Raw genomic sequence first — 22049 nt, 5'->3', positions numbered from 1 at the left:
CCCCCGTACTCACCTGTGGCAGGAAGCAGAGTATCGCGGCTGGGAGCTGGTGGAGTGGGCTGGGCCGCTCCATTTCAGCCACTGCCAGTGAGTGCGGGAGGGATCCCTTCCCCCAAGCGACACGGCTGGGGCCAGGGCGAGGGAAGAGGAGTGGGCTGCTCCCAGCACCCCGCTAATCCCCCAGGATTAGGGATTGCGGGGCCCCCAAAAGTGCCCCCCCCACAGCTCCTGCTTCCCAGACCCGGGGGGGGGGGGGGAGAGAGCCCTTGACCGCCCCTGAGACCCTCAGCCCCTTATCCAACCCCTCAGCCCTGGCCCAGCTCGGCACCCTTAACACACTGCTCAGAGCAGCGTGTTGGATCTTTACCGCTTTGTATGCGAACCTGTGTTATATTGGGTCGCGTTATATCGGGGTAGAGGTGTACTATCATGATGAGCATGGTATAAGACCTATATAGAACAGAATTGCACACTAGGTTACCAAGTGGGTCTCATCCAGACACAGAAGGCACTGAACATGGGAGTTGGTCTTTGGTATGATTCATGGATAACAGGCACATCTCTTAAAGCCCCTACAGGGCTCAACATGATCGCAGTGAGACCAAAGGCTCTCTGGAGAAGGGCGTTAAACTATTCTATGCTACTGTTTACAAGCTAACTGAAGAAAATAAGATAGACTATGGAAAAGTCTACCCTGAGGGCACAAAGGTGAATTCTGTTAACACTGCACTATTGGCGAAGGAACTGAGGGGTGGGGGTCATTCCCTTATAGAAAGTAGGGCAATGATTTCACCTCACACAAGCTCTCTTGTGCATACAAGACAGCTTTTCAAGGCAGTTCCACAGCTCAACACCAGGAGTGCCATATCCTACAAGTGGGTCTTTGTAAGCTTAACAAGGGATCTATTAACAGAACTGTGGATCTGAGGTATAAGACTACTCTCTCACAGATGCTCTAAGCTGAGAGGATGACAAATGTGTGATTACTTTAGGGAAAAATCAGTCTTGTTGCCCAAGCTATCTTGAAAGACAAGACAACATCTAATTAGTCCCCAGAGAAATGGGACACCTGAGTGTGAATGGTCATAAGCTTAGTTTTCACCCAACAATGGTTATAACCAGCTAACTATGGCCATCATTAGAAGACGCAAGGTTAACAGTAAACATAAAAGAGTTAACTAAACTAAGTACCACAACAGCAATGAAAGTTATCAGTATTATAAGCACTCTTTAAATAATACACAACAAGAGAGCCTAAAGTTGATACATCCATTCTATAATACATTTCTGAGATGAAGAAGACATCCCCTGAAGAGCACAGCTGGATCACATTTAGCTCAGAAATCCTTCAAAGGATATACTATATATCTACCTCTCAAAAATGCTATTAGGAATATTAAAATGCATATTGTAATATAAAATGCAACATTGTCTCAAGCAACTGATTAAGCACGTAATTAATTACCTATTTCTTCAAGTAGATATTGCTTACATTATATCAATTTTTTATCCTAAGATTATTTCCCAAGATTTCTCTATCTTCTTAAGGGCCACACTCAAAGCTGATACAAGAGATCTAGAGATCTCAGGTTTGTGGTGGTTATATATTCTCAGAATACAAATACACACAGATTCATTTCCTAGTGTCCCCAACATACCATTCTCCCTTGAAGGGATTTCATCAAGGGTTATTTTTGGGAGGGGAGGGGAGAGAGACAGCACAAAGGAGAGGGGTGTAGGCAGAGAGCTAATGATCCATTAAAGCCTGGTTATTTAATTCTCTAGAACTGCTTATTTTTCATTATTGCTCAGAGGCATCTTAAACAGTCTGGGCTAAACAATAAAAATCCACCAAAACACAACTGGGTTGCTCATGCCAAAGATTTTAATCCTTCTTGCTACTTAAAAATATATATATAAAAACGCCACAGGACTACAATCACAAAGCTCCAGAACACCAAAATTTTATAATTAAAAAAAATTATCCTTGCAGTGAGTTTTACTATGCAAGTAAAATCACCACATTATAACTACAGCCCTCTTAAAAGTTCCAAATATACTATCTCAAAGTAACACACAATATGGCAATTTGGTAAGCTCCCCATAATGGATGATAGCCACAAGAGAAAGTTACTCACCTTGCAGTAACTGAGGTTCTTCGAGATGTGTCCCCCTGTGGGTGCTCCACTCTAGGTGACGGTGTGTCCCGGTGCTGTTGATCAGAGATCTTCGGTAGCAGTGCCTGGTCGGGACGCATGTGCTCAGTTGGCATCTCCCGTCTCGCTGGAATCTTCCTGAGCGCGAGTCCCGCACCCACCTCAGTTCCTTCTGTACCATGGAGAAACCATACTAGTACTCCAAAGTAGAGGGGAGGAGGGCGGGTAGTGGAGCACTCAGAGGGACACACATCTCGAAGAGCCTCAGTTACTGCAAGGTGAGTGACTTTCTTTTCTTCTTCGAGCGCTGTCCCTGTGGGTGCTCCACTCTAGGTGAATGTGAAGCAGTACCCACTATGGTTGGTGGGATTTTGGAGTTATGTGAGGGACAACGGTAGACAGTACCATATGGTCGACTATGGTGTCTGCCATGGTATCCCATGTGATAGCATAATGTTTGGCAAATGTGTGGTCAGATGTCCACGTGGCTGCCTTGCATATGTCTGTAACAGGTATGTTGTGGAGGAAGGCTAGATGTTGACATTGCTCTAGTAAAATGACTCCTAACACCCTCTGGTGTTGAACATTTTGGGTCTGATAGCAGGATCTGATGCAGACAGAGATTCACTTGGAGAGTCTTTGCTTAGAGATCGCGTCACCCTTTGATCTCTTGGTAGCAGAAACAAATAGCCTAGGGGATTCACGAAATGGTGTAGTTCTGTCAAGATAGAATGCAAGAGCCCATCAGACATCGAGGGTATGTAATACAGCTTCCTGTGGAGTCGTGTAAGGCTTGGGATGGAATACAGGTAAGTGTATTGATTGGTTAAGGTGGAAGGTAGACACCACCTTGGGGAGGAATTTGGAGCGGGTTTGTATATTAAGCTTGTATTTAGAGAAAATGGTGTAGGGAGGGTAGGCCATCAGGGTGCTTATTTCACCAACCCTTCTTGTTGACGTTATGGCAACCAAGAAAGCCACTTTCATGGACATGTGGTGCAGGGATGAGGTGGCCAGGGGCTCGAAATGGGGTTTCATAAGAGCGCAGAGAACTAGGTTGACACTCCAGGAGGCTACTGGTGAATGCATCTCAGTGTAGAGATTTTCCAGGCCCGTGATGAAGCGTTTCATGGTGGGGTGGGTGAAAGTGAATAGCCGTCCAGAGTGTCATGAAAGGTGGTAAGGGCCGGGAGGTGTACTCTGATAGAACTGAGCGAAAGCCTGTCCTGTTTTAGTTCAAAAAAGATAGTCCAAGATGTCAGAGGGTTGCAGTCTGGGGTACTAGGCATCTGTGGAAGCACCAGATGGAGAAGAATTTCCACTTTTGCAGATAAGTCTTAGGAGTGGAGTCGGTGTAGGTCCAATATAGGTCTCCACCCCCACCTTTCTTTTGGATTAGAAAGTAGTGGGAGTAGAATCCTTTTCCCTGATGTTGCGTCGGTACATGTTCGACTGCACCGAGGTGGAGAAGATGAGCTATCTCCACACAGAGAAGGTGCTCGTGAGAGGGGTCCCAAAGAGGGACTGGGAAGGGGAAAGGGTGGGCAGGGAAGATAGGAAAGGGATGGAGTAACCTGACTGAGCTATTTCCAGGACGCAGCGGTCCTGTGTCATCTGTTGCCAGACATGGTGGAAAGCTTGAAGGCGGTAGCCAAATGGGCAAATAAGTGGCAGAGTCAAGGGGTGGTCGTGCAGACCCCCGACCAGCACTTCAAAATTGTTTTTTACCTGAAGGTGGGAAGTAGCCCGTTGTGCCTGGTTTTGCCTGCACCTAGGAGATCTGTTGCGGTTTTTCCCAGTGTCATCCAGTCTGGACTGGGGTCGGTGATATTGTTGTGCGCTGGGCCTCTGATAAGGTTGATACCATGGTCTCCTGGGGATGAATAGCTATATGCCCAATGTGCGCAAAGTGGCTCTAGAGTCTTTCACAGTGTGAAGGACTTCATTGTTAGGTTTTTTTTTTGTTTGGTTTCTTTGTTTTTTAAAGAGTTTATCTTTGTCAAAGGGGAGATCCTCCACTTTGGACTGCAAACCTTTGGGGATACCGGATGCCGAGAGCCAGGAAGAGCGGCACATCACCACTGCAGTGGTGCAGGCTGCTGGATCAGCCATGTCCATGGATGCTTGTAGTGCCATCCTAGACACCAACTGACCTTTGACGAGGACTAACTTGAAGTCTGCTCTCCTGTCCTCCAGTATACGGGAGGCAAATCAAAGAGCTTGTTGTAGTTGTCACGGTCCTAGCTTGCAAGGAGGGCGGAATAATCTGTAATTCTAAATTGTAAAGTAGAAGAGGTATAGAGTAGAAGGTATAGAGTAGAAGAGGACCTTGTGGTCCTGGAGGTCAAGGCATTTGAGGTCCTTGTCCTGCGGAGTGGGCCGGTAGCATGGCTGCTTTGTTCTCTGCGTTGCTGCATCCACCACAATAGAATTGTGGGTGGGAAAATAAGAAAATCGACGTCCCTCAGGGGTATGTAGTATTTATGATCAGCTTTCCTGCATATTGGTAGAATGGAGGCAGGGGTCTGCCAGAGAGTACCAGCTGGTTCTAGGAGAGCTTCGTTTATGGGTATTGCGATCTTCGAAGGTGCAGAGGGTTGGAGGATTTTGAGAAGCCTATGTTGTGTCTCCTGGACTACCTCCAAAGGGATGTCCTGGATGAGTGCCAGTCTCTTGAAAAGTTCCTGAAATTGCTTAAAGTAGTCCACATTTTGTGGAGGTGGATGCATGAGGGCGACTTCTGCGACTGATAGCGAGACAGGAGCCGGTAAATCCGGGAAGGGTTCATATCCCACGTCTTCAGGAGGGGGTTCGGGAGCTCTAGATGTTGACAGAGCTGGGGATCTAGGTGTAATACGAGCTTGCTGTCCAGTAGAAAGGGCGCAAGGAGGAGCGGTGGCAGGAGCCGACCATGGGTACCACTGAGGCCAAGGCACCGGGTAGGAAAAAGTTGGGTCCCGGCCACTGGGGAACAAAGTAGGGGAACTGAGGCTGATTCTTATGATGCCTCATGTCTTGGGGTATGTATGGCTCCAGTGGAGGGGAAGACTCAGGCAGGGAGAACTGTGCCTGCTGCTGTGTGCCATTCTCACTATCAGTGAAAGTATCCAGGTCAGGTGGTGAGAGCTGCTGTTCAATCAATGAGTGCTCCATGTCTAGGAGCAGAGAGTCAGGCTTAGGGGCCACAGAGATATCCTGCTGATGCAGGAATTTTTGCTGCTCCCTAGGCTGGTGTGCTGCAGAGCGTGAAGTGTGAGCAGCAGCCCGGAGTAATTTTAGTTTCACTTTTGCAGGAGCCAAGAGCTGTTTGTAAGAGCCCCACAGGGGGTCTGAATCTGCTGGGGGGGGGGAGGGGGGTGGCAGGCAGGCAGGCTTGGTGCCAACACGGCACCAGGGTGGAACGTATTGTCAGCACTGGGTCAATTATCAGTGCCAGGGGAACTGGTGCCAAGGAGAGCTTCCCACTGGAGGAAGTTGGGTACCTGCTTTTGAGCCCCCTGTGAGTTGCTTGTGAAGTGCAGGGGTGGTCAGAGTTGCCTGCTCTCGGCGCTGACAACACCAAGGGTAAAGACCCTGCAGGAGATCCTTTACCCTCTTGAGTGTCTGAGGAGAGACATTAGGGCTTCTTGCCTCTTCACGTGAGAGGGTGAAGCCGGGCTCCCGGTCGGTTCTGACCTGGCAGGGGAGCCTGAGGGAGAGGGTTTGCCATTGCCCATCTCCAGAGATTTCTGCATGAGACGCATTTTCAGCCACAGGTCCCTGTCATGACAAGCCCTGCTTTTGACGCTCGTGTAGTGGACACACTTGGCAGGGACGTGTGTCTCGCTGAGGCACTTCACACAACGCAAGTGTCCATTGGACCTTGGCATAAAGTCCTGACAGGAAGCACATTTCCTGAATCCTGAAGCCCCTGGCATTATTGCACTAGTAATGCCAGGGGAGAGTGTCTCAGCGGGAGACAAACTTGAAGAAAAAAGTTGTGGGGTTTTTTGGGTTTGTTTTTTTTTTTAAACTAAGTAACTATTCTAAAGGAAGGGAAACAACTGGGATGTTACTATTTCTATGTTCTTTGTAATTGTTTCCTTCAGAAACCAGGGAAGAGGATCAGCAGTGCCCCGAGCCCCATCTTCAGCCAAGGACAGTTGAGAAGGAACTGAGGAGGGTGCAGGACGCAAGCGCTCAGGAAGATTCTAATGAGACGGGAGATACCAACTGAGCGCGTGTGTCCCAACCAGACATGGCTACTGAAGATCTCTGATCAACGGTGCCGGGACGCAGCATCACCTAGAGTGGAGCACCCACAGGGACAGCACTCTAAGAAGAATCAAGTTTTCCACTGACAATTAACCGGAGTTAAGAACCTCCAGCAGACTCCATGGACCCCAAAATATCACTCCTGAACAGAGGGAAAAAAGATGGGGATATCTACAGTAGCAGCAAAAGTACTAATTTTATCACACATGTGCAATTTTTTTAATTAAGATTAAAAATGTTTTTTTTAGTTCAAAGCTGTCCACACAGAGCAATAGAGTAGTCCCCAATTACAATACTACTTTGAGGCTGTAACGGTCTATCAAAACAGTGACCAAACTAAAAGTTCTCTAGAGATTGAGCTACTGTCTATCACTACAAGAAACTGTACTGACTATTAAATTTACACAATTAAAATACCTATTTCTTTCACAGAATATGTAGTCAAAGACTGTTTACTTTTTCAAAAATTCTTAGTAAACAAACCAGGAACTCTTCAAAAGCCAAGATTTTTACAATTAGCTCAATTTTTCAGCGATAACCCCAAGACTGTCTTAAAATATACCACTTTAAAAGAGGCACAATTTCATTGACAGTTTTATAGAAGTTTTAAAACAAGTGCACAATTTTGCTACAAATGTTTGTGCACTGCTCACCACCATGCACTCAGTATTTGCAAACAAGATATAAGCACTGCTGTGGCCCATCAACTATGTAGAAACAATTTTATTAACAATTTATTCACTGTAATATTTATTGTACTTCAGTCACATACATGATTTATGCTCTTTAAGTATCTGCATTATCAGATAATTTCAGACATTTTATCTAGTGACCAAATAGAATGATTCTTCTGTTCATTGCACTGAATAAATAGCATGTTATAAAATCCACAGGGACATCAACACAACCTTGATAAGCAAGGCATACAGCAATGACATTTCATCAAGACTGCATCAATGTTCAGTGTACCAGGTTTAAAATACTTGAGTGAAGTAAACCTTTACTTCACTTAGTATCATCTGTTAAAATGACTAGAAATTTAGGTGTGACCAGGTCAGCAATCCACACTTTTGCAAATATCTTGACGTTTTCTTTATCACTGAATTGTATCAGTTTTTATATACAAATACTGGATGCCCTGTTTACAGAGCTCTGTGGTTAAGCTTTGGACAACAGCTTCAAGTACACACTCACCTATTTATCAATGACAAGTAGGATGCCTTCCTGGAAGAAGGAAAGTCTAAACCCATCCATTTATACAGAATCCAACCTTCCAAATGCAAACCAATGCAGTTCTGTATTCCTGATTCCCAAACAACATCAGAGTAAGATTAACAAGACTGGTGAACTGCACTGCTGATAATCAGAATTGTTTAGACAACATCACGTCAATTCTATTGTAGTGCACCTTAGGAAAAGTATAAACAGCAGAGAGATAAAAACTAGGACTGTATTATAATCTAGTCTGATCTCCTCCATAACACAAGCCAAAGAACCTCATCCAATAATTTCTGCATCAAGTTCATACCTATTTGACCTATACCCTATCTTTTAGAAAGGGGTTCAGTCTTGATCTCAAAGACTTCAAATGGGGAATCTACTACTTCCCAAGGTAAAACTAACTATTAGGATTATTATCTTCACTTAAAAGTTTGTATTTTATTTCTAGTCTGAATTTGTTTACCTTCAGCTTCCAATTCACTTATGTCCTATACAAAAGGTAATACCACCTCCCTACTCCTACTTCAGTAGTACTTTGCTCTCTTTCACACCATAATGCTGTGTGGCATGTTCAATTGCTTATCTATCCTGACCCCTTAAATCCTTTACACAGTTGCTGCTTCTCAGGATACAGTGCACCTTCTTATAAATGTAACCTATGTTTTTTGTTCCTAGATGTAGAACTTGCAGTGGCTGTATTAAAGCATGTTCGAATAAGTCAACCTTACCACCAAGTGATCCACATTGGCCTGTAGACTGACCTCTCCCCATCTTTATTTATCACTCCAGTTTTTGTGGCATCTGCAAACTTTACCAGCACTTATATTTTCTTCCAGATCATTGATAAACATATTAAATAGCATTGGACCATGAACAGAGACCTGCCAGACCCCAACAAAAACACACCAATTTACAATTACTTTTTGTATTCTGTAAATTAGCTTTTAATCAATTTAATATGAGCTATATTAATTTTATATAGTATTTTTTCCTCCCAAAATTAAAATGACATGTAGGACTAAGTCAAATGCCTTACAAAAGTCTAAGTATATTATGTCAATAATTTATTAACCAAACTTGTCAAAATTAGTATTATTTGATTAGATCAAAAGACACTGATTTTGACTAGACATATTTTCCATTAAGCCATGTTGATTAGTATTAATTATGCTACCACCTCATAATTGTTTACTGATTTTGTCCCATACCATTCTTTCCATGACTTTGCCTGTGATTAATGTCAGGCTAATCAGCCTATAGCTTCCTGGATCTTGCCATTTACCCTTTTCAAATACTGGCACAATATTCGCTTTCTCCTAGTCCTCTGGAAATTCCAGTGTTCTAAGATGTTAAAAATCAACATTAATGGATCAGAGCTTTTCCATCAATTCTTTTGATATTTGTGGTGCAAGTTATCTAGTCCTGCAGATTTTAAAATGTTAAAAACTGTTCCTGTTTAACATACTCCTTAGTTATTGACTGAATAGAATGTATTTCATTATCACTAAGATAAGAATACACTATCCTGTTTTCTTTCAAATACTGAACAGAAATATTTAAATACTTCTGCCTTTTTTGCCTTTTGATTGATGATTTATCATCTTTGTCTAGCATCAGACCTATTGCTAGAATTTTGCTTGTTCCCAATATATTTAAAGAACTCTTTGTCCTTGACCCTACTGGCCATAGATTTTTTTCCACTTGCATCTTTAGCTTCTCTTAACTGTCTAAAACTCCTAACTGGTGTGCTGACAGGTACTCCTTGCTTTCAGCTTCCCTAATGTTTTGTTATAGATTACTAATTTTTATTACTTTCACCTCCCCTCCAAAACAGTATTTTTTAAAATGAAATAAGCCTTCTTTCTTGACTGCGGAATTATGTGTTTTGAAGCATCTAATAAAGAGTTCTTAAACATAAAAATGGGAATTATATTTAAGTACTTCCTCCCACTCAATTTTAGCACGTGACGGCTTTCACCTTTGGAAACTGGCCTTCTTAAAGCACCAAGTATACCCACTACTTGATGTTCTAGCTGCACACAGCAAATGAAAACAGACATAAATTTTCATAAACGATCTGGAAAAAGGGGTGAATAGTGAGGAGATAAAATTCACACACAATGCAAAATTACTCAAGATTGTAACTCTTTGCCTTCAGCTTTAGAATTAACTAAGGGATCTCACAAGACTAGGTGACTGGGCAACAAAATGGCAGATGAAATTCAGTGTTGTTGATAATAATGCACAATGCAAAAAATAATCCCAGCTATACATACAAAATGATGGGTTTTGAATTAGCTGTTACCACTTAAAGATCTTGGGAGTCATCATGGATAGTTCCCTGAAATCATCTGCTCAGTGCACAGCAGCAGTCAAAAAAGCAAACAGAATGTTAGGAACCATTAGGAAAGGGATAGATCACACAGAAAATATCATAATGCCATTATATAAATCCATGGTATACCCACACCTTGAATACTGCGTACAGTTCAGGTCACCTCATCCCCAAAAAGACACATTAGAATTAGAAAAGATACAGAGATGGGCAACAAAAATGATTAGGGATATGGAACAGCTTCCATAGGAGGAGAGATCCAGACAACTGCAACTGTTCAGCCTGGAAAAGAAATGACTGAAGTGGGGGATATGACAGTCATGAATAAAGTCATGACTAGTATGGAGAAAGTGAATAGGGAAGTGTTATTTACTTCTTTCACATAATACAAGAACTAGGGGTCATCCAATTAAATTCATAAGCAGCAAGTTTAAAACAAACATAAGGAAGTACTTCACAGAACACACAGTCAACATGTGCAGCTCATTGCCAGGGAATGTTGTGAAGGCCAAAAACATAACCGGGTTCAAAAAAATACTTGGACCTGTTCTCCGTGAATTTACCTAACAACGCTATTAGCCAAGATGGTTAGAGATGCAACCCCATGGTCTAGGTGTCCCTAAACCTCCAACTGCCCAAAGCTACAATTGGACAACAGGTGATGGATCACTCCAAACAGCCCTGTTCTGTTCATTCCCTCTGAAGAATCTGGCACTAGCAACTGTCTGAAGACAGTATACTGGGCTAGATGGACCATTGGTCCGACCCAGTATGCCCATTCTTATGTTCTTATCACCTGAGCAACCACAAATTTTTAGTTCAGTGATCAATTCATCTTCATCTGTCTAAATTAGGTCTAATGTACAATTATTGCAAGTTGGTTTCAGTACTTTGTTTGAAAGTTATATATATTTTTAGAACCTCCAAAGATATTTTACAAGTGGCAGCAAGAGATCTCCGGCATATGTCCCCCAGACTGAAATTCCCAATAATGCAATATTTCCATCTACACACTATAGACAGAAGTTTAAGGAGCTGCTCCTCCTGTTCCTTTGTCTGATTTGGTGGTCTATAGCAGACTCCACCCCCCCCCAACTCCCCACCCCACTACCACCTGTGATTTATCAGTTAATCCTTTGATCTATAAGCATCCCAGTCCTCTCCTTCAGAATTGTCAATAACTCTAGAGCAGGTAGTGGTATCTTTAATGGAGAGTGCCACACTATGTACCATACCTCCCATTGTATCTTTCTTAAACACAACATATCCCGTGATTTTAACATCAGTCATGGGATTGAAACCTGATGTGTTGCATAATCCCAATCATATCAAATTTATTTTCTAATTCTTTGTTTATTCTCACTATTCCTATTGTAATTCTTATTGTCTATGTAATAAAAAAATGGAGATTTCCACAGGGGAGGGAGACTCCCTCAAAAATGGAAAAATCTGGATACTGCTAAGGTCTTGTCTATACTTGCAGCAAAGTCTACAGCACGTGTAGCTACACACTGCAGTGAAAAGCACGCTGCATCCGTCCTGTGATGCGTAGCTACATATGGCAAAGAACGGTTCTGGCAGGGGCAATGTAGCAGAGAAAGGCACTAACAGCTCCCTCCCAGGGCCCCCTGCCCCCCCTTTCTCTAGAGTCTTTCCCTGCAGCCTGGAAAGGCTTCAGAAGTGGGAAGCTGCTGGAGCCTTTTACCACTTCCAGAGACTTTCACTGAGGCAGAGAAAGGCTCTGGCAGCAGGACACTACATCAGTAAAAAGAGCAGTGTACATGTAGGAGGCACTGTGTGGGCATGTAGAGAGCCATGTAGGGTATATACCTAAAGGCTCTCATGTGTCTGTATTGTACTTGCCTAAGCAGTTCCTCACTGTCTACACTGCTATTTATATACATGCCAACTGGGCATGCAATGTCTGTATTCTACATGCCCATAAGTGTAGACGTAGCCTAAGACTCTGGAGGCTCTTAAGTGAAGAGCAGGCTTCCCCATTTCATTTCTGCCAGTCAAGTCAGAGACAGATACAAAAGACTGAGCCCCTAAGGAGGAAGGAGGACATAATCCCAGTACCCTTTCTTGACACTGGCAGTTGAGGATAGGGGCTGAGCCTCTCCCGAGGCTGTTGCTCTTTCCTCTCTACACAGGAGCAGCAGCAGCACCTCTATGAGAAACAGAAGCTGGTTCTCAATGGCATGCATTTAAGAGGCAGGATGCAACTACCAACAATTCCCTCTTCCTCCACACACAGGAGCAACAGGAGTTGCATTTACAGGTGTGACAAATTGCTGCAGAAATGAGCAAGAGATGACACTAACCTACTACAGACCATTTCGTGGCAGATCATGCTGCCACCTTCCCACCACCACATTTTTCAACATACTGGAGTCAGACTGTCAGCTCTGCACACTTTCACTACAATCGTCACAGTCCCAGCTAAGGTCAAAACATATGGGGAGCAAAGGGACCTTGCTTCACCGTTCAGCTCATCTCCCCTACCTCAGTTTTAATTGGAATCAACTTCAAGAATAGACAAAAGACCCAAAAATGTTGTGTCAAATGTGTACCATATAATCATAGCACACAAACAGCATGTACACACAAGAACTAAAGAGATGCAAAAAACTCCCAGGAACTCGAACTGACACTGTTTAATGTAGATCAGTGGTCAACAAGATGTCCATTTATGGCTTCATTGTGAAAGAAGCTCCAGAAGTATGATGTAGCCTGCATTACCCAAACATGTGGATAAAACAGTAGAAACTCAGAGTCACTCGAACACCTCGTGAATGGAGGCTGTTCGCATCACTGAACAAAACGTTATGGTTGTTCTTTCAAAGGTATTCAACTGAACATTGACTTAATACAGCTTTGAAACTTTACTATGCAGAAGAAAAATGCTGCTTTCCCTTATTTTAAGGGTTTACGTTTAACACAGTACTGTACTTGCTTTTTTGTTGTCTCTGCTACTGACTGATTGCATATTTGTGGTTCCAAATGAGCTGTGTGGTTGACTGATAAGTTCATAACTCTGGTGTTCATAACTCCAAGGTTCTACAGTACTGCAGACTACATTGATCCAACATGATCCTCTGGCTCCTTCTCCTTCAAGGTTACTTAGCACACCACAGGCCAAAAAGTGATCAAGAGCACATACAGAACAGTATTCTCTTAAAACTTAAATACAACAAATCCAGGAAACACCCAAATCCTTCGAACTCTTCCACATCACATGTGAAAAGAGTTGAAACCAACACAGACTTTCTATGTAAATTCCCAATTACCAGAAAGGAGAGTGGTAACAGAAACTCATCCAAATCCTCAGCATAGCACAGAGGACACAGTTGGAGCGGAGGAACTAGCCCATGTCTTAGTCAGCACCATTACAGGACTTCTGCTGGGAATCCACAGCCTCCAAGATTAGGAAAGTAAGCAGAAAAATAGCATAAAATATGCTTCCCACCCCTCACCCTTTATCCATGGAATCAAACAGTGCTCAGGCACACATGACGTTCTAATCCACTGTATGTGATAGTGGTTAAAATTCTCAGTTTGGAGAATTTCAACATCAGTATCAACAAAAGCCTTGGATGAAAATAACCCAAACCCATGTTTCCTCTCTCCATTTTAGACAGAATTTGTCACTGAATCCTCTTGGGGCAGTTTGTTCCAGAATTTAAGCTTTCATTTAAAAAAAATGAATTCTAGCTGTTGAGGTTGTGGAGAAAATCATGACAAGATGCACCCAGTATTAACCAGTTTAGTGTTGTTTTGCACCTGAGGACAGCCTGAAATAATAAACTCAGAGATGCATAATCTCTCCATTGAGCTAAATGAGGCATTAAAACTAACAAACAGGCAAACAATTTATGTCTGGATTGTTAACTATTTCACTGCTGATCGTTTTAGCAAAAACCATGACGGAATCAAGGCATTTTGGATTTATAAAGTTATTTACCAACCAAAAAGTTTCTGCCTCTCATTGACAAGAAAAGCTCTTAGTCTAGGTCTTTTCACTGCCAAAAAGGTATGTGTTTGTACAGCAAGATGGCTAACTTGAGTTACCAATCTCATTTAAACACACACCTATTTTGGCAGCGAAGACAACATGAGCCTTCAACACTACAGTGGCACAGATTGAGAAAAATTCTTCATACTTAAACCTATCTGCATCAGACAGTGTTTTCCTCCAAGAACGCTTGATGCTGCTCAGTGTCAAATGCCACTAGCTTTCTTCCTTTCTACTTTTTCCAATCACAGGTCATCCAAATGCCAAGGGGGATCTGCGAGAGCAATGGTGTAGGAGAAGGCACTTCAATGCCAGAGGGTCTACGGCAGCAACCTGGGAGCGATGGTAGTTTTTCACTGTCACAATACTAAGTTTAGTAGCTTTTCTATCAGTAAAGTTTTAGCATTTGTTGGAGCTGGTAATCTTCTAGGGTGAACTTTCGTGGTTGCTTTTTCTTGTCTTGTGATGGGGGAGAGGAATTTTTACCTGAAGGAGCTGGTGGTGAGATAAGGACACAGATTAGCTTGTGTGTTTCTAATGTCCAGCGCAAGGATCCAGTCCAAAGCGTACAGGGGAGGGGAGGAATATTATCTGCATGCAGCCAAAGGTGAAGAGGATCGCTTTTTGCTGCTGTTGTCTGAAGTGTCATTCTACATGGACGAAGTCTCCCACAAGCTAAGTCATGTGAACCTCAGAACCATGTTAGGTAATGTCTTGGGGGGAGGGAGGGAGGGTTAGGAAGCCTTTGGTGTCCCTAGCTCTGTAGATTAGCAGGATGCCCATAATCGATTTATCAGCACTCTCAGATTAAGAGGATACCCTCTTTGATGTTAAACTAGTCTCTTCTGCACTTGAACCTGGAGGAGAATAAAATCACTATTCTACCATTCTCCATGTCTAAGTGTTCAGAGTAGCTTAATACCGCAAGGTGAGCTAGCACTGGGCTGGTCTTGTCAGCCAACCATGTTTCAGTGATGCAGACCACGTTAGGTAGCCCACAGCTGACGAGTTTGTGGTGGTAAAGAAGGGTGACTGCTGACCATGATTCCATTAGCATGAGGTAGATGTCTTGAAAATGCTCTATTTCAGTGGTTCTGAAATTTCTGTACTGGTGACCCCTTTCACACAGCAATCCTCTGCGTGCGACCCCCCCTTATAAATTAAAAACACTTTTTTATATATTTAACATCATTACAAATGCTGGAGGCAAAGCAGGGTTTGGGGTCGAGGCTGATAACTCATGACCCACCATGTAATAACCTTGTTACACCCTGAGGGGTCCCGACCCCTAGTTTGAGAACCCCTACTCTATTTAGTCTGCATTGGTTGGCTCATTTGGTGCACTGGAACGCCTTACCTAGGGAATGACCAAGTGGGAAAGAAGCAGCAGTGGCACAGGCCAAAGTGCTATGCTAGCCTGTTGGAACAACTTGCATCATGGTTTTTTCAGCCCACATAAGTTAGAACAACCTTCAGATTGCTGTAACTTACATCAGGGCCAAACACCAATCTCTGGCTGTTCACAGACTTCGGAGAGCACAAATGCTGCTTAATACCTGACCCCTTTTCCTCGGGCTTGTACCAAGCGCAGATCAGGGATCTGAACAATATTCCTGGTATACATTTAGGTCTCCTTTTCATTTCTAATACCAACTCTTATTCTAGTTGTCATATCCATGCCTACATCAGATATACACTTATGGTTATGCTGTAGTCGGTTTACTTTATTTTTGAACATTTTCAGCAACAAAAGAAACATGGGGAACAATTAGGTACTATGTTTGTATATTACTCACATCTGTTTGTGAACCATTAAACATGTTCTACTAAAACACTTGCCCACAAGGTTTCTCTGGGGGAAGGGAAGAACAAAAGTATTCCTCAGTACGGCGACATATTACTTATTTTGTTACGGACTTTGAAGCATGGTGCAAGCCAACAGAAACTGCCGATGTTAATCTACCCAATATTTATGGTTATATTATGGTGTCATAATCAAATCTGGGTCATTAAAGATACTATGGTTATTAAAACTGCTATAAAAATGTGATAAAAAGCCTTACCTTTTGGATAATCTTCCAATAAGAGGTTGAAGTGACCTAACTGACAAAAGAAATCAGACTCGACCTTTCCTTCAGCTTTCAATATCAGAGATTCATAGCAGCGAACAGCCTGTAAAAGAGAAGTACAGATATTTTCACAGTGCTGTATTGTACTGAACAAAGCACATTTTATAAATGCATCTTCTTTCTAATACAAATATAAACCTTTTACCAAACCTAATGTTATTGTGCAAAACTAAAAACTCTGCAGTTTTCTGCAACAACCAGAGCTCTTTCAGAATTATGTCATCCTTGGTTTTAAAGCAAGAAAAAGAGGGAGAGCACACACTGAAAAAGTGTCAGATTCAAACACAAATATCTAGCGATACTAATATCTAGAATACAGAAAAAACAAAATCTTTTTTTCTTTACTTGTGAACTTGACACACACTTCATTTCCTTAAGGCAAAACAAATTGATACAGTACATCAGGGGATTGATTTAAAATGAAGTGATATAAATCACTGAATGTAATTATGATTTAAATCAGCAAGTAGGAAACTGATTAAAATCATCAATTTTAATCTTGTTTTGCATTTGTGCTTTAGTTATTTTCCCAAAGAACATTTGAGTCTGGTTGGCTGCTGTCATTTGATACTTTTTTGGTAACCAGGGAGGATACACTATCTATACATACTTAAATAATTATATTACACAACATATAACTACTCTAATTCTTAATTTACCATTTCTTATTTACTAGATCATTTTTTTTTCCTCATAATCTGTGTCAAGATGAATTTTTATGGAATGGGAATTCAATTAAAATGCTTTTTTAATATAAAAAAGCATTTAAAATTGTTTGAACATGAAGATCATGTCTACACTACCACTTATGTCAGCAAAACTTATGTCACTCAGAGATGTGAAAAGAACACCCCCTCCCCACCCCCGAGTGATATAAATTTCACTGGCATAAATGGTAGCGTGCACAGCATTATATCAGCGGGGGAACTCCTCCTGCCAACATAGCTACCGGCACTTTTTGAGGTGGTATTATCATGTCGACAGGAGAGCTCTCTCCTGTCGGCATAGAGCGGCTATATGGGTGATCGTACAGCAGTGCAGCTGCATTGGTACAGCTGTGCTGCTGTAAATTCGCTACCACAGACATGCCTTAGTTTAGCAAAACATTGAGGAGTCCGGTGGCGCCTTAAAGGCCTGGTTTTTCAACTCCTAGTCAATTTCTAAACTTGGAATGGGACCTGAAAGTAGTCTTTCACATTCCAGATGAGTGACCCAGCCACCAGGCTCTCTGGCTATTCTAGGGGGTGGTGGTCCGTTTCTCTTGTTCTATGGAGAAAAAAGTTCATAAGGTCTAGTTTTTGTTTCAGTGCAGAACAAAAACAAAAATAATGAAAGCTCAAATTTTTTTGTAAAATGGAATTCTTATGTTTTGCCGAGACCTGGCTAGAATACAATTAACATTTTCTGATACAGAGCAGGTAAAATACAATTAGGTTTTCTACTACTCACATCACAGCTTGCGACATGGATAAACTCCAAACAAGAATTTGGTGACCCATAAAATCTTTTGGGCAAGTAATCAGATGAGGAAGACAACTTTGCAAAGATGACCAAAGACTAAGAGAAAATCTCAATTTCTGGAGAACACTGACACAGCAGGATCCCTCTAACCAGGCATTAGCCTGACTTCCCTGAACTATTCAAGGTTATAAATCAGACATGCTTAAACAGTTTAGCATCTGGGACCCTACAGTGATTCCATCAAATTTTATCAAACCACACTTAGGAGAAAACATACTTTGTGGTTAGAGTACAAGGGTGGGAGTCGGGACACCTGGGTCTATTTTTGGCTATTTCACACACATCTTGTATGACCTTCAGTAAGTCAGATTTTCACTATGTCTTTGTCTCCAACCCCTCAGCCAGCAATATTTAGGATGTTTACCTACATTCACAGGGATATCATGTGACATAATTCATTTTAACTTCTAAAGCTCTTCTTGGAAGTTCAGATTGGAGGCAACAGAGTAATAAAAAGCAAAAGTGTTTTCCTTGCTTTCCATTCTCAAGGGAGAATAGGAAACACCAAGATAATCTCTTTTTCCTTCCGGAAAATTAAGTCTGCACAACTTTTTTTTTTTTTTTTTAAACCCAGTATACCTAGTCCTCACACACACAAATATGGATACTCTAGTACAGATTTTGGTTCAAAAACCATCTCTTCTTCCCACCAAACACCTTTGAAGACATCCCTGGAAAGGAGTCAATACTTTTCCACTTCGAGCTGGGGAGGGCAAACTACAGCCCACAGGCTGGATACAGCCCGTCAGGGCTTTCAATCTGGCCCATGTAATGGCCAGCCCCATGGCGCAGCGGGACGAAGGCAGGCTCCCTACCTGCCCTGGCACCAGGCCGCTCCCAGAAGCGGCCAGCATCACATTGCTGCAACCCTTGTGGGACAGCAGAGGTCTCCGTGCACCACCCTCATCTGCAGGCACCGCCCCCCTAGCTCCCACTGGCTGGGAACGGGGAACCGTGGCCAATGGGAACTTCGAGGGTGGTACTCACAGGCAAGGTCCACACGCTGAGGAGCCGCCTGCCCTATCGCACCCCCAGGAGCCACTGCCAGACATGCTGGCCACTTCCGGTAGCTGCACGGGGCAAGGGAGCCTACCTTAGTCCCGCTCAGCACTGCTGCCACCCTGGAGCTGCTCAAAGTCAGCGGCGCCAGGCCACAGCTTGCACCCCCACCCCTTGCCCTGAGCCCCTCCCTGCATACCCCACCTCTCCTACACCCCCACCCCTTACCCTGAGCCCCTTCCCGCACACCATGCCCCCCACACACACACACCCTGCACTCCCACACCCTAACCCCCTGCCCCAGCCCTACATTCATGCCTCTGTGTACAATTTCCCCACCCAGATGTGGCCCTCGGGACAAAAAGTTTGCCCACCCATGCCTCAGAGGAAGAAGCAAGTCTTCCCCTAGAAGCGAGAGATTAAAAAGCATTTTGAAAAAAGGAGGTCACACCAACATGGATTTTCTTGGGTGGGAATCTCAAGGAATCAGACCCAAAAGGATTTGTAACTACATAGATCGACAGCCACTGGGATACATCAAGTGTAAAAACTTCTATGTACTCCTGAGGGAATTTTGCACCAAAAAATTAAAAATTCCGCACACAATACTTTAAAATTCAGCAAAATTCTGAATATTTTGTCAAAATAATATAATCTAATCACACCAGTTTCAATTATTGTGGTAATTTATTTCAAAATACCTGACAGCATGTATGTAACAATGCAGACAACAAAAGACATGGAGGAATTTTTTTTTTGACAAATACATTCCTTAGTAGGAATACTAATACAGAACTTGGAGTAATAATTCATTTAAACTACAATACAGAAATGTATTTCCTGCACCCCTCAGAAGCGTTGCAAAGGCTTGGGGGAGTCAGGTATAATGGAGTGGCTGAGGGAGAGGAAAGTAATTGCTAAAAAGGAGCCTGGGAGTCAGGCTCATGCCAGGTTTGACATTACTCCACATTGTCTGGGTTTGTGGTATGCCCAATATTTATACAAATCTTATGTCCCCACTGTGAATACCATTTTCAGGTCTGATCAATCCACCTCAAAAACAATACAGCAAAAGTGGAAGGGGTTCACAGACAGGTAACAAGAACCAGAAAATGGAAAGCCTTCCATATGATTGAAAATGGGTACTGTCCACAACATTTTCGCTGCTGCTTTGGATATTCCTTTGAGATATGAAATATTCTATTCCACCTTGGGAAATAAAGGCAGAATAAGTCCTCAATGTTTTATCCTTATGTCGAGTACAATATTGTGGTTATGTAGATAGCGTTGAGTTTGGACAACCTAGATCAGTGGTGGGCAACCTGCAGCCCGCACACAGCCCGTCAGGGTAATCCTCTGGCGGGCGGGCAGTGAGATAGTTTGTTTACATTGACCGTCCACAGGCTCAACCGCCTGCAACTCCCAGTGGCTGTGGTTCACCAATCCCGGCCAAGGGGAGCTGCAGAAAGCGGACCGCCAATGTAAACAAACTGTCTCACAGCCCGCCCACAGAATACCCTGACGGGCCCCATGCAGCCTGCAGGTTGCCCACCACTGACCTACACACTGAAGAAATGGCCACAAGTTACGAGAGAAGCAGAAGGACAGCAACAGCCACCTGTGGAGTACAGTTCCTCAAGAGGCATGTCCAAACCTGTGTTGGAAACTACCACAGCCAGTTACCTCAGTATCAAAAAAGGGATTTCTAAAAGTCAGAGCCCGCACAAGACTAAACAATAGAGCCCAGCAAAACACTAAGATGTCAATAAGCCAAACAGCTGAAGTAAAAACAAACATCCTTTTGTTTTTGATTTCAGTTTCTGCTCTGCACAGGAAGAGTTTGGGCAAGTCTGCCTGAAGCTGAAAACTCAGGAAAAAAATGGTTGACATCTTCTGACCTAAGACCTTCCCTCTGCCCCCAGTCCTATTCCACCTGCATCCAGAACCTCCCAACGAGCCTCTGTGCACCCCGATCCGCCCTCCCTCACCTGGACCCCCCACCGTGCCACCCGCATTGCCCCACACAGAACCCTCTCACCCCACACCTGGATTGCCCCACGCTAAGCCCCTCCATACTTGGATCCTGCTAGGCTGAACCTACTTGCCCCACACCTGGATTGGGATGGGAGGGCAGGACTGGGTGTGCGTGCAACACTCTGTCCCTCTCACTCACTGTGGAGGTATATAAATAGTAAGGCATCTATTTGTCAAAAAACATTTCCTTAATCTTTTTTGTTGTCTGTACTGTTACAGGCACTTGCTGACAAGTATTTTGAAATAAACTACCAAAATAATTGAAAATGGTGTGACTATATTATGTTATTTTGACAAATAAAATATGCAGAATTTTAAAATGTGTGCAGAATTCTTAATTTTTTGGTGCAGAAGTCCTTCAGGAGTAACCTAGGAGTGGAGAACCTCTAGGGACACTACTCAAAGAAGAGCCCAGTTACTGTACAATAAACATGGTTCTTAGTTGTTTTTTCTACCTGTATTCAACTGTAGATGCAAATGTGCCCCATACACATGAGAACAGATTGTTTTGGTCAGTAGTATTCGTTGGGACCATGCATGCATCCTGTATGTCCTTGTGCCCCCATCACATAGGCCATTAAGTGGCAGAGCAGGCCCAATCTCCATTCAGGTCCTTCGTCAATACAGAATCCTATGTAAAAGACTCTCCAGTGGCAGGGAAAGGAAGGCTAGGTTGCAGGATCCACACGGACCAAATATCTTCCATATCTAAGAGCCACAGTTACTGTGATTGTTCTCTCAGTGCTTATCATGTGGATTCCACTGTAGATGCATGGCTAACTGGTAATTCTCTAAAGAGGTGGGCGTCAGGAGTCCGCCTTAAAAACTGTAGCACTGCTCAGCTAAACCAAGCACCATATCTCATGGCTAAAACTAGAAGCGCCAAGCGGCTGCCTTGTAAGTTTCTGATATAGGGACACTACAAAAACATGAGATGATTTTTGGAATGGCTGTGTTCTGTGGGCATGGGAAACTCCAGCTGTGAGCCCCATGCAGGCTCCGACACTGCCCCACTTAAATCAGTGCAAGTGCTCCAGGTGAGGACGCACATCCACTGGCAGAAGGAGGGTCATGGGGACATGAAAAACCACAGTAATTACCATGGTAGCTGTATGCTGATCCAACGTACATCGACTTAATGTTGTAGTATAAGACAAGGCCTGAAAGTAACCTAGACTTCATGAAATACTGTATATGATGATCCTGCTATTAACTCTTGAATCTCTCTCACCTTTCAAGCAGAGGCAATATCCATCAAAAGTAGAGCAGCAAACCAATCTAGGGAGGGAATTTCAGAAGATCAGCTGACCATCCTGAACCTGAAGTGATGACCTAATCTGTTGAGTTGCCTGAGGTCTAGAACAGGATGCATCCTGCTTTCTTCT

The 22049-nt window shown here is 43.2% G+C and overlaps 1 protein-coding gene across 4 annotated transcripts in view; it reads right to left on the bottom strand.

Moving 5' to 3' along the window:
• Positions 1 to 22049, bottom strand: part of KDM6A (lysine demethylase 6A) — a 274760-nt gene that overhangs the window by 219006 nt on the left and 33705 nt on the right. For all 4 annotated transcript variants that reach the window (XM_084642140.1, XM_084642141.1, XM_084642142.1 and 1 more), the window contains exon 3: positions 16045 to 16153. In XM_084642140.1, coding sequence (XP_084498266.1) covers positions 16045 to 16153 — 109 coding nt within the window. The remainder of the gene's footprint in view (positions 1 to 16044; positions 16154 to 22049) is intronic.

This window comes from Lepidochelys olivacea (genome assembly GCF_965140295.1).
Source record: "Lepidochelys olivacea isolate rLepOli2 genome assembly, chromosome: 1".
NCBI classification, from domain to species: domain Eukaryota; kingdom Metazoa; phylum Chordata; order Testudines; family Cheloniidae; genus Lepidochelys; species Lepidochelys olivacea.
This window is presented reverse-complemented; position numbering and strand designations above follow the sequence as displayed.